This window comes from Prionailurus viverrinus, chromosome D3 (genome assembly GCF_022837055.1).
Source record: "Prionailurus viverrinus isolate Anna chromosome D3, UM_Priviv_1.0, whole genome shotgun sequence".
Taxonomy (NCBI): domain Eukaryota; kingdom Metazoa; phylum Chordata; class Mammalia; order Carnivora; family Felidae; genus Prionailurus; species Prionailurus viverrinus.
This window is the reverse complement of record NC_062572.1, coordinates 95,251,578-95,267,063: the sequence shown is the minus strand read 5'-3', so window position 1 is coordinate 95,267,063 and position 15,486 is coordinate 95,251,578. Positions and strand designations below refer to the sequence as shown.

Sequence of the window (15,486 nt, the reverse complement as noted above, 5' to 3'; positions counted from 1 at the left end):
GCAGCGCCGAGGCCCCAGCTGCAGCGACGCCACGGTGGCAATTAGGCGGGAGAACGGGAGCGGGTGAGCAGCGGAGGGAAGCACACAAACAGGGATCGTTTGGTTTTATGGAAAAAATGCTGAGCGCACACATGTGCGCCCTCCTTACGGCCGGCAGGTCCCCACCTGAACGCACGTGCGGGAGCCCCCCCCACCCCACCCCAGCAGCTCAGAACGTGGCCTTGTTGGGACACGGGGCCTTTAATGAGATAATTAAGTGAAGACGAGGTTTGAGGGTGTCCTTACAAGAAGCAGATTTGAATACAGCCACGCGGGGAGAAGGGCGCTGAGGCCCAGGGAACGCGTGATGCTTCTAACGGCAGACCCTGAGGCTGCCGCGGGCCGCGAGAGCGTCCCGGAAAGCGCCAGAAGGCAGCGGCCCCGCGGGCACCCGGATCCCGACCCGCAGCCACCAGGCCGCGAGGAGCCGCCTGCGCCGCCCGCGGACCCTGCATGCCCCCGACCCCCGCTCACCTGGTGTAGGATGTCGGGGACCTGGGCCTGGCCCACTGGTAGGGGTGCTGCGGCACCGACAGGTACTGGTCGCAGAAGGCGCCCTTCCGGATGTGCTGGAAGGGGGGGACCTCCTCGGGCAGGAACTCAGACGTGGGCGGCGTGGCCCCCAGGTCCTCGCCGGCCGGCTCCACCTTGAGCGCCACCGAGGGACAGCGGTCCAGGGCGGTCTTGCGCGCCTTCACGGGGACGCCGTCGCCCAGCTCCAGGGTGCTGTCGGTGCTCAGGGCGTTGATGGCGGCCACGATGGCGGAGCTGGTGTACTGCGTGCTGTTGCCCAGCCAGGTGTCGTCGGTGACGCTGACCCGCGGCGAGCTGCGCGGGGACGGCGTGGGCGAGTGGTGCGGGGAGCAAGAGAGCTGCCGGCCGTTGAGGCCGTACTTCCTCTTGTTGCAGGGGGACGACGGCCGGGACGTGCGGGCCCCCAGCCAGCTCTCTTCCGTGACACTCGTGCGGGGCGAAGTGGAGGGCGAGTGTCTGGGGGACCCCAGCAGGCCGCAGGCGCCCAGGCCGCGGGGGAAGCCCTCCTCGGGGTCTGTGGTCTTGGGGGACACGCAGGGCGACTGCCACGGGGACGTCTGCGGGGACGCGTAGGGGTACGAAAAGTTGGACTCGTAGGACGAGGCCTCAGAGTTGCAGCTGCGGGAAGACAGGCTGCTGGCCGGGCTCAGGCACGAGGGGTCCCGGTAGGCCTCCAGGTTGGGCAGATTCAGGGTGGCCGTTGAGGGGGGCCGCTTGGAGCTGGGAATGACGTCTCCCACCTCCACATCGTGGAAGAACTGGTTGTTGCCATGGTGCAGTCCCATGTACGAGGTGATCTCGATGCGGGGGCTCTCCAGGGCGGGGGCTCCGTTGGGCCGGATGTGGCTGGAGGACAGGAGGTAGCTGGAGGGCCCGCTGTCCACAGCCCCCCCGTAGCCCGGGGGCTGGCCGGCCGCAGCGCCCGGCATGCCCGGGGCGGCACTCTGCAGGTCGTGGCACAGAGCCGGCAGCGAGGGGTGAGCCGAGCCGGGAGGCAGAGCGGTGCTGATGCTGGGGGGTGCATAACCGTAGTGCTCTAGAAAGGGGCCAGAGAAGAAGACGGCGTGAGGGGCCGGTCGTCAGAAAGCACGCGCACGGCTTGGCGAGCCCGTCGGCGCCGCGCAGCCCCGGGCCGGGACCCCGGGCACCGACCCCGCCTCCCCTCCCTTCTCCGCCCTGCAGCACGAGGGCACCCACTGCACCTCACACCGCCTTCACGCTCCTAGTGGCCGTCCTCTGCCCCAAGTTCCTGCCCGCAGAGAGCTGTCCGCTCCCCCCTCCCTTCCGCTCTCCACGCAAACGCCCCCTTCCCCGGCCACCCCCCCCAGGTTTCGGTCCCCATCCCAACCGCTCTCCCTGCAGACACCCCAGTCGATCTCTTTTCCTCGGCACTTAACTTCGCCTCGGTCATCACCTCTTTGATCAGAAGGAACTAAGTTCCGTGACAGCAGGACCCCTTGCCTGCTTTAGTTTAGCTTGCTTCCTGGCTGTCTTCGGAGCCTATGACTGTACCCGGCACAGATGAGGTCCTCAGTTTGTCAAACGGATGGATGGATGGGTGGATGGAAATGTGGGTGGGTGGAAGGAGGGGTGGGTAGACGGTTGGACGTTCGCATGGGTGGTGGGTGGATCGATAGGTGGGTGGGTAGATGGAAGGATGGGTGGATGGACAGGTGGGCGGGTGGGTGGGTTTTAGCTATAGGAACCTGGACATGTAAAGAGATGCAATGAGCTAATCGCTGTCAAATGTCCTAACTACTGGCTACAGACATAACACCCAAGGATCCGACAGAAACCTTTTCTGGGGTCTCTCATGGCCTGGGAAGCAGATGACAGTGGCACATAGCTGTATTTAAGAATCATTATATGCTAATTATAACTTCAATGAAAAACGTTTCTAAAAAATCATTACCAGTGTAATTAGTCATTTTTAACAGGAAAGCCACATTTCTGGAGCCACATCTTGGTGCCTCATTATTGTTGGCCTGGAGAGGAGTACTGCACAGTCTCTGAATAATGGAAACGCACGCATGGAACCCTACACCGTCCCCTGGTTTAAGGGCACTGCCGCCTGGAAGACACTCCCTTCGACGAGGGTGCCGCCCCTGTGCTGTGTTTCAGAGACCCACACGGACCGACCTTGGAGAATCAAGGGTCTCAAAGTACAGGTTCGAGCCCCATCGTATTTGCTCACAGGAAGCAGTCTAGCACCCTAAATAGGGAAGGGTCTACAGCTGTTCTTATTTTTTCCAGAAGGAGCCATTCAACGACGCTCTCTGGAGACCCAGGCTCTTGCCGTCCTTGCTACCAAGAAGTTCTTGCCTTCTTGCTCTGAATGCCCCCCGGGAAAACCTGCTTGCTATTCCCCAAATGGCCTCTCTTCCTCCAGGCCCCTCGCAGGTGGCCTGGGGAGAGCGCGCAGGCCCACCCCCTTCCCGAGAGAGCACCCCAGGTGCTCGGCGGGCAGCGGTGCTGAGACGCCCTGGCGGAGGCAGCGTGGGCAGAGCTCTGCCGAGGGAGAGAGAGCAGCACTGCCCCTGGGGAGACCAGACGCTGGGAGCGACAGGACGCAATCCCGTCCGGACGGCCCAGCCACCCTGCCGCCCACCTCCCGTCTCCGTCCCCACCTGCTCCCACGGCCCTGCGGGCAAGCAGGACCCGGGACGCTGAAGGCGGGGAAAAGACCAGCCCCTCGTCTCCCCAGGGCAGGAGGTGGGGAGCTGGGCCCACGCGGGCCGCCGGCCCTGGGACCGTGTCCCATGCTCCCCACGTGGCCACTGACACCTGAACACAGGAACTGCAATCAAAAGTTACAAATACGATTACAGTCTTGGTAAAAATCAAGAAGTTACAACCCTGGAAAGGAACTTCCCGGAGAAGGTCACGGTTCCTGAGGAAGAGGTGGCATGGCGGCCGTGTCCCCCGGGGACACGTGTGCACATCCCCACACCCGGACCCGGCAAACCGCCACACAGGTGCCCGAGGGGGACATCATCAGGGGGAGGGGCCAGGCAGGCGCGAGGGGACAAGCCCCCAGAAGGAGGGCCCAACCCAGACTCTGGATCCTCAGCAGACAGGACGAGGCAGGGGCAGCAGGGGCGCCAACACCCGGGCCATTCCGCACGGAACGGGGTCTCAGCAGAAAACGTTTGTTCGCAGCCACACGCCTTCTCGTGTACTAAACACGTTTCCCCGCGTATTAGTATCGTTATCAGTAAGCAGAATATCAGCAAGGAGAGCGTGAGTCCGTTTTACACACTCAGAGGAGAGGAGTGTTAGTAATCAGACGTCAAGAAACGACGTTAGTGTGTTTGGCAGACTGCAAAATTGAGTGTGAGTGAAAGACACGCTCGGCTGTCCTGGTCCCCGGCACCTGGCTCGCTGCCGGCCACGGAGCCCCTGCCTCCTGGGCTGCCACAGGCGCCCAGCCGGCAGCGCCGAGCCCACAACCGCTGGCGCCGGCCGCACACGCCTCTCTGGGCGCCTGCAGCCCCCGCCCGCAGGACAGTGAGCGCAGGTCTGCAGACGCCCCATCCCCGCCCACGTCCGCGCCCTGGGCGCCACCTGCCCGCGCCGCCGTCACACCTGTCCAGACACACACTTTCCCAGACCACCGAGAAAGCCACGCTGCTACTCTCCTGTGGTCTTGGCCCCCTCTGGCCTTCGGGGGGGCCAGACACCCCTGGGGGCCCCCAGCGAGCCCTGAGCCACAGGCATGAGGGGCTCTGCCTTCCCTGGAGCAGCTCGGACTGTGCGGCCCGCCTGTGGGCTCAGGTCCAAGGGCTCCCAGGACCAGCGCGGTCTCGACATTCTGTGCTCCGGGTGGCAACGTCCCGACGACAGGGGCACCTCGCCAGACCCTCCCGGTGGACGAGGCCCCCAGGCCCTGGCCCGCCTGTGGCTGGGGCGCTCACACCCACACAGACCGTGGGCCCTGCCGTAGAGCCCTCGGACCCGTGACGCACATGACATCCCAGCGTTCGGTGAGGAACGTGTTTTCATTTCAAAGGGAATCACCGCCTCCAGCAGACAGAGCACCGGGCGCGGGGCTGAGGGGGAATGTTAAACGCCACAAATACAAATGTGTGTCACAAAGCCACGTGCTGGGTCACCGGCAAGGAAGTGGTGTCCCTTGTGATGGGCCCCCCACCAGCTCCCAGGCTGTCTGGACCTCAAAGGAAGTTTAATGGACCGATCCCTGTATTCCCTGACCCGGTTAAAAGAGCACTATGGGTGGGGTTCCCCGGGCGTCCCAGTCGGGTGAGTGGCCGACCCTTGATTTGGGCTCAGCTCAGGATCCCAGGGCCGCGAGATCGAGCCCCACATCGGGCTCTGCGGTGAGCATGCGAGCCTGCCTGGGATTCTTTCTCCCTCCCTCTGCCCTTCCTCAACTCGTTTTCACTCTCTCTCAGAAGGAAATTTTTAAAAATTAAAAAAAAAAAAAAAAAAAGTAAAACGGTGCATCCACAGTTTAAGAGTTGGGGCACCCGGCTGGCTCAGTGAGTGCAGTGAACACCTCTCCATCTCGTAGTCGTCAGTTTGAGCCTCTTATTGGGGGCAGAGGTTCCTTAAAAAATTAAAAATAAACGTAAAAAAGAGGGAAGGTTGAGCCCACAATTGAGCTAGCATTTGTTGGCAAGAAGGTAATCGAAGAGTTAAAAAACAAATCCTACCAAACAGCCGAGCAGGACTGGGCGCCCCCCCCCCCCCCAGCAGGTGCCTGGGCCCCAGGTTCTGACTGCACAGCCGGTGGAGGCGTGCGGGGGGTCACAGGCGGGTTCTGGCTGAAACGGCGGGTGGGGGCGCGGCCAGTCTGACCGGTGTGCCCCAGGAGCGCCGTCTTCTAGAAGGATCTGGAAGAGACCAGGAGGAGCAGACAATGGGCCTGGGCTGTGGAACTGCCGAGGGGACTTTATGTAAACCAAACACTGTCAATAAACATGAGTCAATGAGAAAAGAGAAAGCAAAAAGCCTCATTAAAAAAAAAAAAAAGACTCATCTAAAACACAACTTTCCCTAATTAAACAAATTACAGACGGAAAGCCACATGCCTGACCTTCGTGAGGGCCCCACAACAGCGGGGCTGGGCGCTGGATGATGGAGGTATCTCTGCCGGGGCAAAAACACATCAAGGGAGACGTCCCTGCTTGCCGCGCCCGGGGGCTCCCGCCTGCTCCCCACTCCGTTTGGGTTGAGGACCCACCTAAGCCGTATTCAAATCTGCGTTACTTAGCGATTCAGTGGAAATGTTTCCAGTAACTTTCTTAACAACCCTGAGATGTTCAGGCTGATTCATGTCGCGTCAGGAGCCGCCGAGGCGCTCAACACCCATTAGGGTCACTTTCTGCCGCTGCTTCTGGGACCTGGCCGTCTGCCAACGAGCGTTCAGTAACCTGCAGAGCAGGGGAGCGCCAAAGACAGCGCCCGGGTCCGAGCGAGTATCGTGGGGACCTTCAGAAGGCTCCACACGCGAGAGTGACAGCGGTGTGGCCCGTCCTCTGAGGACACGCACCGCCCCTCCGCCGTCCGCACTGGAGTCCCAGCCCCACGCAGGTGCGTGTCCCCGAGGAGGGACGCCTGGGTGGGACGGGGGCTGCCCCCAGGCTTCTCCGGCGCTCGGACTTGTCAGAACTATTTCCTCCCGTTCTGAGAAAGAATCTATTTCAGAACCAGACAATTTTGTCACTTCCGAACCACCACCAGAAAAGTATATCCATGTGTCTTGTGTTGAAGCCAACGGCCTCTGGGCATCATCCCGGCCACCGGCCTGGCCCTGCCGGCCCGTCCCCTGCAGGTGGCGACGGGCGGGGCACGGACGGGCGGGCTCCCCCCCGCCGGGCTCCCCTCGTCCTTCACAGAATGATGCTCTCCGTTTCCAGGACCCCCCCCCCCCACCCCGTGGCGTCTGCTGGGGCCTGACCGCAGGACATGGGGCTGGACAGAGGACCGCACACCCGTGACGCCCGGTCCTGTCCTCCGAGACGCCCGACCAGACCTTCTCGCCGGGGCCCCACGGCCACCAGGCAGCGAGACGGCAATTTCCCAGGTGACGGAAACAGAGCAAAACAAAACTGAAACACACTCCACGCGAGAGCCTGCCGCCCGGCCCTGTTTCCTGAGCACACAGAGGCGGCGCCACAGCGGCCCAGGCCCGGCGGCCGCGGGGCACACACGGAACCGCGAGGAAGCCCCGGGGCCCCACAACCTGCCCGGGAAGGTCTCGCACCGACACCACCACCCGCCCCAAAGGTGCCCCTCCCCCCCAGCCTTCTGCGGCCTCCTCACGGCGGCGGCGCCCCTGTCCCGGGGCCACACGGGCGCCCCGCACACCTCTTGTCCCTCAGGCCCTCACCTTCTCATTCCCTGTCTTCAAGGAATTGTCATTATTAGCTGCAGTCTTCCTCTGACAAAGGCCCTGAATGAAAACACCCTCGTGCCAGTAACTATCCTGATGGAACATCCCGGAACCTCGGGACAAAGTGCAGACGGTGGGCCGCCCACATTGAATGCAGGGGCGCCTGTCCCGCAAGCTGAGGGTCCCCCTGAGGCCCCCTGAGGGTGCAGGACCCACACTCACCGAGCCCCTAGCACCAGAGACCCCGGGTCTCTTCCTGCCACCGCCACCTTCCTGACAACGGACTTAGGAACAAAGGTCCCTGCAGACAGGTCTCCTTTCTGTGCGCACTGGGACGCACCACCCTCGGCGCCCGGCACCACGCCCGCCAGCCTGGACGCCCGGAGGAGCCTCTTCTGCCGGGGACACTCCAGCCGGGCCCACAGGCCTGGCCGACTTCCTCCCGAGTTGCCACAGCGACAGCACCGCAGCTCGGGGCCAAAATAACTTAGGAGCCGGGCTCGGCCCCGGGTGGGAAGCAGGGCGGTGCCCGCCTCCCGGCCGACGCGGCAGCTCCGTCCTGAGCCTGAGAAAGGGGCCCCGCCAGCCTTCTGGGGGGCGCTGGGGCCACCAGATTTGGGACGGGGGTGGGGGGTGCAGAGACCCTGTGAGCACAAGCACCCCTCCTGTTCAGTGGGGGCAAATGGTTCTAAACGTTCTAAACGTGCTCTCTCCCTTCCCTCAACAAACGGTGACTACTTGGGCCTGCCGAGCGGCCTGGGGACAAGGAACTCTGTGCGCCCCAGCCCTTCAAGCGCCAGGCGAGACGGAAGCCGTGTGCATGCCTCCTGCCCAACGGGAGCACGAGGCGACGAGAGTGACGGGGGTGGAGGCCCACCACCCACGACTCCTCAGGGTGGGGGATGCCGCTAAGGCAGGGGGAGCCGTGACAAAGACCCGGTCCGTGCCCCCGCGCCCGGGCGCCCGTCTCGCCGCGTTACCGGGCCTCGCAGCCCAGCGCAGGGGCAGCTACCCATTCCCGGAGTTACATCCAGGCTCGTTCCAGAGCGAACGTGAAGCTGTTTCTGTCACCCAGTAAAGGCTGGAGAATTTAACGTAACAGCTTACCATAACACCGTGATATTTTAACATTTAATAATTATGATACGTCAATTATTCAGCACAAAGAGGAGGGACTTCATTAAATAATGGCCAAAACCCGGAAGCAATCACCGATGTCCTTCAGCAGGTGATGGATAAATAAACCGGTCCATCCAGACAAGGGACTGTTACCCAGCACCAGAAAAAAATCAGCTACCACTAGCCACGAAGAGACACGGAGGAAACCGGAACGTGCATCACCGAGTGGAAGAAGCTGGTCTGAAAAGGCTACATCCTGTATGACTCCAACTGGAAGACATTCTGGAAAAAGCAGAACTACGGAGACAGTACAGACCAGCGGCCACCAGGAGCTGGAGGAGAAGGAGCCCACAGAGTGTCTGGGGCCGTGCAAGGACCCCGTGGGGTGCAGGAACGTTGCCTGCGTGTCCTCGCGTGCCAGTGCTCTGTGAGGTAGGGTCACGGTGCACACGTGTCCTCGTACGTGTGTCCAGGCCCACGGAGCGTGCACCACCAAGAGCGCCGCCTACCATCCACTGTGGACTGTGGGTGAGGATACAGGTCCAGCACAGTAACAGGTGCCCTCTCCGGGCAGGTGTTAAATGGCAGGGCAGCTGAGGCGGGACGGGGCGGGGGGCCTAGGGGAAATCTCTCCACCTTCCTCTCCTTCAGCCCTGAACCTAAAAGTGCTCTTAAAAGACAGTCTTAGCAAAATGCAAACAAAACAAAACAAAACACGAGCATCTCTCACAAAAATACGTTAAAGGAGGAACGTTTCCTACGCTTCTTTCTAACACGTGATGATGCGAAGGAGGCCTTTCCTCCTCTGCCTGGCCTCCTCTGCCCAGAGCTATCTCCAAGTTGCTCGGGACCGCCCAACCCCCAAAGCCTGGTGAATGCTGGGCCCCAGGTGCCGGCACCCTGGAAGCCTTCCCGCAGGAGACTTTCCCTGGATCGTACTCCCCTGGGAGCCTGGGGGCTGGGGCACATGTTGAGCTGAGGATTAAAAGCAGCCTTATGAAGGTTCCGGCTCAGGGTCGGCTCCGAGTGTGGAGCAGACATTCTGGGAGGCACAGGGAGGCGGCGAGGTCCTCCCCAGCTCTGGAAGCCCCCAACCACAGAAGCCACACGGGGTCTGTGCCCCCCAGCCTTCCGGCACAGCAGCACCCCTGAGGGCCCAGTGGTGGGAGGACAGTGCTGGGAGGCCCTGCCCAGGATGGGCCTTTACACCACGGGGGGGGGGGGGGGGGGGAGTCACAGGCACGGCCCCCACTTTCACCTTGTGCCTCTTGGCAAAGACACTTGCTGAGTGCCTGAAACCGGGGGCTGGAAATCCGCCAGACTCAGGGAAGAAAGTGAAGACGGCCCTTCCAGTCCCAGCCTCTCCTGAACTGCCTTGGCTCCCACTGACCCCGGAGGCCTGGAGACCCACAGCCGTGGAAGACGAAAACGGGGTGCAGATGACAAAATTCAGGCCGCCTCTGCCTGGCTGCAACGTTTATTTTTTAAAAACGAACAGGACGTTGCAGTTTTTAAAGGAGGGGTGGTGAGCGACGTGGAAAATATTATACAATCATCGCAGAAATGCCGTCCCATCAGCGCCAAGAGCTGCCTTCAGCCTCCTGGCTTTAGCGCCACGTGGGCAGGCCAGAATGGAGAGGTGAGGGGCCCACTCTGGGGGTCCTGCACCCGCCCCCCCACCCAGCCCTCCCGCCCCGCAGACAGCGCCTGCCACCAGGAGCTGGCTGTGAACATTCAACAGCTCAGCTCGAGTTCTGACTCTGACTCAAGAGCATCCACTCCGGGAGGCTGGAGGTTTCGTTTATTTGTTTGTCTAACTGAAACCTTTCTTTTTGCAGAGGAGAAAATGAAAGAGACAAAGGCTCCCGCTCTTGAGGGCAGACTCACTTAACGCTTCCTCCCTTCCTCCCTTCCTCCGGGAGGGGCCTCCGGGGCGCTCAGGGACAGGTCTGGAGGGGCTCCATGGCCCCCTGCCCTCTGGCAACGGCCGCTCACCACCTGTCCCTCGACAGTGTCCAAGTCCAGGGCCTCGGACACTCGTGTCCCCTGGCAGAAGCAGCACACCCCCACCCTGGAGAAGCCGCCTCTCCAGCATGAGTGCCCGAGAGACCCCACAGTGTGACCCGCAGGCAGGAGGCCTGATGCTCTCCCTGTGGCCACTTGGCGACATGGCCTGTCCCACCCTCCCACAACTCCCCACTAAACTGGGTCTCCGCGCCCTAGGGGCAGGATGGGGGCCCCAGGCACACCCCCCAGGCCAGCCCTCCTGACTTCAATCTGGTTCCTGCGCCCCCCACCCCAGCCCTGCACCGCCAGGGTCCTGCACCTGCGGCCTCGCACCCCGAAACACAGCACTGGAGGCCCCCGCACCTCCGGCCCCTGCGCCCCCCCCTCGCCCGCGCCCCCTCCGCAGGCCCCGCGCGGACCCACCTGGGGCAGCGACGGCGCCTTCGTCGCTCTGGTTAAACTCGAAAAGGAAATCGAAGTCGAACTCCTGGTCCTCCTCCAGCCCCGTCATGTTGGGATGGGCCAGGTCGGGGTTGGGGTCCTTATCCGGGCTCGGGGCCCAGGGTCTGGGGTCAAGGTGCGGGGCCGGTCAGGTAGGGGTCTGGGGTCGGGGGTCAAGGTCCGGTCAGGGTCGGGGGGGGGGGGGGCGCGGTGGCGGTCCCGGTCTAGGATTGGGAGGGAGGGGGGCGGGGCCCTGGCCCCGATCCGGGCCGGGCCGGGGTCGGTCGGGGTCGGGGTCGGGGTCGCGGCCTGGCTCGGGGCCGCGGCCGCGGGCACCTGTGGTCGCGCCGCCCGGGGCTCGGCTGCGCCCGGCGCTGGGCCGCGCGTCCTCGGGTAACGTGACTCCCGCCCGCGCCCCTCCCCCGCGCCCGCCCCCGCGCCCCTCCCCCGCCCCCCCGCCGTTTCCGGGTTGACATAAACAAGCCGCTCGCCGGCCGCCGGCTTCCGAGTTTTAAATAAACTCCCGGGGCAGCCGGGGCGCACGCGGCTCCCTCGTGTCCCCCGCCCCCCGCCCGCGTCCGGGGGTCCACGTGCGCCCCGGCCAGACCCCCCGCGGCCCGCGCCCGACGGGCTGGGGGCGGGGGGGGGCGGGGCGCGGGCGGAGAGCGGGCGTCTGGGACCCCCGCCCCCCGCCCGCGGACCCGCCGGGTCCCAGGGGGCGAGAGGGCGCCGCTCCCAGGCACCGAGTGGCCCAAAGATGGAAAACTGCGTGCCACCGAGACGGGAGACTGCGTCCCGCCTGCTAAATTTGTGTAAAAGTTTAAAAAAAAAAAAAATCTCTCAAACTGCCGGAGCCTCGTCTGGAGCGAGGATTTGGTTGCTGCCTGAGTCTACAACATGCACGTCCTGCCAGAGGCCCGCGCTCGCCTCAGTGCGGATGCAGTCCACTGGATAGCTGTGCTCGCTTTCTAAACCGCCTGCCCCTTGGACAGGCAGCGGGGGGTGCACCATCGCTCAGCCCCCGTGGCTAAATCACCCGCAAATGCCAAGGCAACGTGCGGGTTTCCGCAGGGACCGGAAACGCCCTCCCGTACAGTGGGAGGCTCTGCTGTGGCCCGCAGGCTGCGCACATCTACCCGCCGCTGGCTGGCACACAGCAGCCCTTTTGTGCTGTGGCGTCTTCCTCACAGGCTCGTGCCCACCTGCCACCTAGCTTCGTTGCAACACCGTTTGCTTCAGTCCTGCAACTTCTTAAAACACACGTGCACACTCCTACGCGTCCACAAGTAACTGCAAAGCTTTCAAAGGTTCAGTGTGTGGGGACTGAAACCCAAGGCTAGGACACAGCAGCCGGGCACAGCAAATCTAGTGTACAAGGCAGGTCTGGGCACCATTGTCTCCTACGTCTTTGCTTCAGCCGTCCGTTCTGACTGTCCCCAGTGTCTCAGCGCCACGCACAACTGGCATCTGCAAGAACACGCAAACTTTACAGGAGAGTGAGCGTCAGCCACGGAGAAGGACACGTCCAAGAGAGGGAGGGCGCGGGACCACAGCCACTGCTGCTGGTCCGCTAAGGAACAAGCGCCCTCCTTTCTGCCCTGCGGGCCCTTTGCCCTGGGGGTACTGCTTTTTCCGGAAGCAAATAAGCTGCAAATCACGTGACACGCCCCCCCCCCCCCATGATTCTCTCCCCTGACCCTTTTCAAAATGCCTGGTTTTCTCCAGCGATAAACTATAGTTCACTTTGGCCTGATTTAGTTTCTAATAATAGTGCTCACTTTGAGATGCATGTTGGAGGGTTGTTTTGTTTTAGTTCGCTTTTTTTGCTGACCTTCGGGCAAATGGAAGTCTGTTTCTGTTGAGAAGCCGCAACATTTCATTTTCTTTCCAGCTGTTTTCTCTGCAGCCACCTTCTAGTCCCCACCAAAAATGTACACACAACAGCCCTTGTCATCTGTTTAGACAAAAACTTTTTGGTCGACCGTTCGACCACTTTCAGAGAAAGTGGGTTCGCACTTCCGCACGCACACGGGTGCCCACCAGCTTCCCACCTGGGCCACCGGACCAGGACTCGGCCCTGCCCTGCCTGAGGCTGAGCTCCCCGCCGCCCCCAACCTAGTTTCAGATCCCCAACCAAAGCCACCACATGGGGAGGCCAGGTTTTTAAACTCTCCCCTTACCAGCACCCCCCTCCCGGTGAGTGCCTTTCAACTTGTAGATGGTGTGGAGCTATTTGCCAACTCAGCAGACACTCCTGTCCTGATGCAAATGTTTAGCTTGGCGCTTAGTCTCTGAGGCTGCGGGTGTGGGAGCACAGAGCTCCAGCCCTGGGTGTGATAGAGCAGGGCCTCTCCTAATCTGGATTAGGAAACTGCGCGGCCGGCTCGAAGTTAAGTGTCGGGAGAACAGAGCGAGCTTTGTTCTGTTCCGGAGAGCCCCGGGGGCATTCTGTGTGGAGCAACCTCGGAATGGGTGGGTGGGTGGCTACCTACCAGGCCTTGCATTTCCCTGCGCTCTCCACGCGGAAAAACAAGCACAAGGCCTTCAGAAACAACAGGCCTAATGAGCTTCAACCCAGATGCTCATTAAACTGGAGGGAAGTGCCGGGGAATCACGCAGATTCTCACAGGGGCAGCTGATGCCTTAGTCAGGCCTTGGGGAGGGGACAGATCACGCGTCCTCCAGCGCTCGCTAGGCTGGGCAGGCGTTGACCTGCAGAAAACGGAGCGCCTGTCGTACCCTCAGCCTGTCTCCCTGAAGGACTCGACCACGCTTTCTAGCTGCCTCGCCTCGCAGTTCTCACAACATACACTGATATTCACCTGGTCCAAAGGCCTCGCTGCACCTGGCCTGCTGTCTTGTCTGCAGAGGCCCTTTGTCAAATGCAGGAAACAGGAAGAATCCCCACCCCCCCAGATGGCTTTTTTCCTTGTGAAAGAAGAGAGGTTGTTGCAGGATGGGCCACCGGCTGTTCAAGTGAAGACACTCGGAAAACGGTGTCCCAGAATCCAACAGCAAAACCTCAGCACACTTTTTAGAAACTGTTCCAATAGCGAGAGCTTGGCCCATAACCATCACCTGGTATTTACATTTAAACAGCCCCTCAACTGGGACGAAATGGCAAGAAACGCACGTCTTCCTCCACCACACAAAAACACCCGGCAGATAATCGATCTCCTTTTGATGAGCGCACCGACTGGCCTGGGCTCCTCTCTGTTAAAGAACGTAGGTTCTCGAAGCTGGCGAGAACGCGGCTCTAAGTCTGCTCTGCAAATGCCGCAGGAAAGTTCTGGTCCTCGGAAGCACGTCCGCCCCAAAAGCTCACTACCAAGTCTGCCCGCTGTCTTAAAATAATTTAAATAAACATCGGGCGCTCCTAAGGCCTTTGGGAAGGTGTCTCCCGGTTCCCAGGGTGCAATCGCCGTCCCCATGCCCCGGCAGGATGCCGGTCACCCCGGTGGGAGGCCGTTTTCAGACACCTGCGGGAGCACAGCCGGTGGGCGCTCCAGGCCGCCCGGCTGGAGGTGGTGGCGCTTCTAAGGGCAGCGGGCCAAGGGGACTCCGTGAGACTCCCTGTCGGGAGCGGAGTCGCCATCCCCAGGCTTCGTTCACTTTACGCACTTTTGGGACTATAAACAAGCGGCTTGAAACTTGGTGGTCTCTTTTCAAACTATCCTGAATCCTTTTCTACGGTTGGAACTCGCCCTCTACGAGGTTGCAAAATGTTCTGAATTAGGGGCTGTGTCCAGACAGCGCGTTCGATGCCTGGAGTCCTGCGGGTCGAGCCACCGGCGAGGCAGAGCCGGGGCGGGGGGCGAGACGGCGCCCGCCACCGGCGGAGCTCGCGGAGGGGCGCAGACCCCCACCTCACGCCGCGTGGCTGCTCTCCCAGGCCGCAGGGTGGCCTTGCCCCCGCTGGGGACGAAACCGGCCGAACTTCGTTCCCAAAGAAACCTCCTGGCTCGGTCGCAAGGCGTCTCCTGCGGTGGCGACGGCCCTAACCTCGCCCGGTCCCCGGACCGCCTGCGTTTGAACGCAGTTTGTGCAGCGGCTCCGCCGCGAGGCTGCGCTCAGCGCTGGAGGAGAGGAGACACCTATTGGCAGGAAGGAGCGCTCGAGACCAGGGCTGCTCCGGGGAAACACCAGGGGGACACCGCTTCCCAAGCCGCGCCGCGCCGCGCCGCGCGCCCCGCCGCCCGCGCCCCTCCCGGCGGCGGACCCGGGCCGGCCCGCTCGCCGCTCCCGGGCCGGGACCCCGGGGGGCGCGGGGGGAGGGGGGGCGGCGGCCTCGCCGGCTTACCTTCCTCCGCCGACTTCATGGTGCCGCCGGAGGGCGGCGCGGGCCCCAAAGTTTCTCCGCTCCCGCAGACTGCAGCCGGAGGCCCGAGTGGAAACTTGGAAGGGACTGGAAAACTGGTACTTGGCATCCACGCGGCGGCGGCGGCGGCGGCGGCGGCGGCGGCGGCGGGGAGCAGGAGGAGCGGGAGGAGGAGCGGGAGGCGCTCGGCGCCGCCGCCCCGGCCGGGTCTCCCGGGAAGGCAGGGACCTCTCCCCCGGCTCAGCGCCGCCCGCCCCGGACAAATGTCATTGGGGGGCGTGTGCGCGCGTGGCGGGCCGAGCCGCGGCCCTGGGGCCCGAGCTGCGTGGCGGGGTGGCGGGGTGGCGGGGGCTCGGCGGTGTGCTCCCGCGCCCCGGTGCCCGCGCCCGGCCGCCCGACCCGGCGCGGTGACTGTGCCGGCGAGTTCGGAGTCCTCTGAGTGTCGCTCTGACGCAGGGCCGCGCTCTGCCTCCTGCCTTTTTAAAGCTGGAAAACACCTCCCCCGCCTCCCCGCCGGCCCGGCCGCTCCCGCGCCCCCTCCCTGCCGTGACATCACGCCCCCGCCCGAGCCGGCGCAGGGCCCGGAGGACAAGTCGCCGAGCTCCTGCCCTCCCCGCGCCGCCGCCGGGCCCGCTGCTCGCCGGGCCCGCGGGGCGCACGGGGGGCGGACAGG

The 15,486-nt window shown here is 63.1% G+C and overlaps 1 protein-coding gene across 8 annotated transcripts in view; it reads right to left on the bottom strand.

The window, feature by feature from the left end:
• NFATC1 (nuclear factor of activated T cells 1) overlaps positions 1-15,253 on the bottom strand; it is a 110,986-nt gene extending 95,733 nt beyond the window's left edge. For 3 of the 8 annotated variants that reach the window (XR_007145726.1, XM_047827258.1, XM_047827256.1), the window contains exons 1-2: positions 14,796-15,252; positions 514-1,609 (exon numbers count right to left, since the gene is read on the bottom strand). Coding sequence is in view for 7 of the 8 variants with exons in the window: in XM_047827258.1 (XP_047683214.1) it covers positions 514-1,609; positions 14,796-14,922 (1,223 nt within the window). In the remaining variant the exon portion in view is untranslated. Of the gene's footprint in view, positions 1-513; positions 1,610-10,477; positions 10,866-14,795 lie in introns of those variants that run through there. The other 5 variants (XM_047827257.1, XM_047827261.1, XM_047827262.1 and 2 more) reach the window with 4 other exon arrangements.
• Between the last annotated feature and the right edge of the window lie 233 nt (positions 15,254-15,486).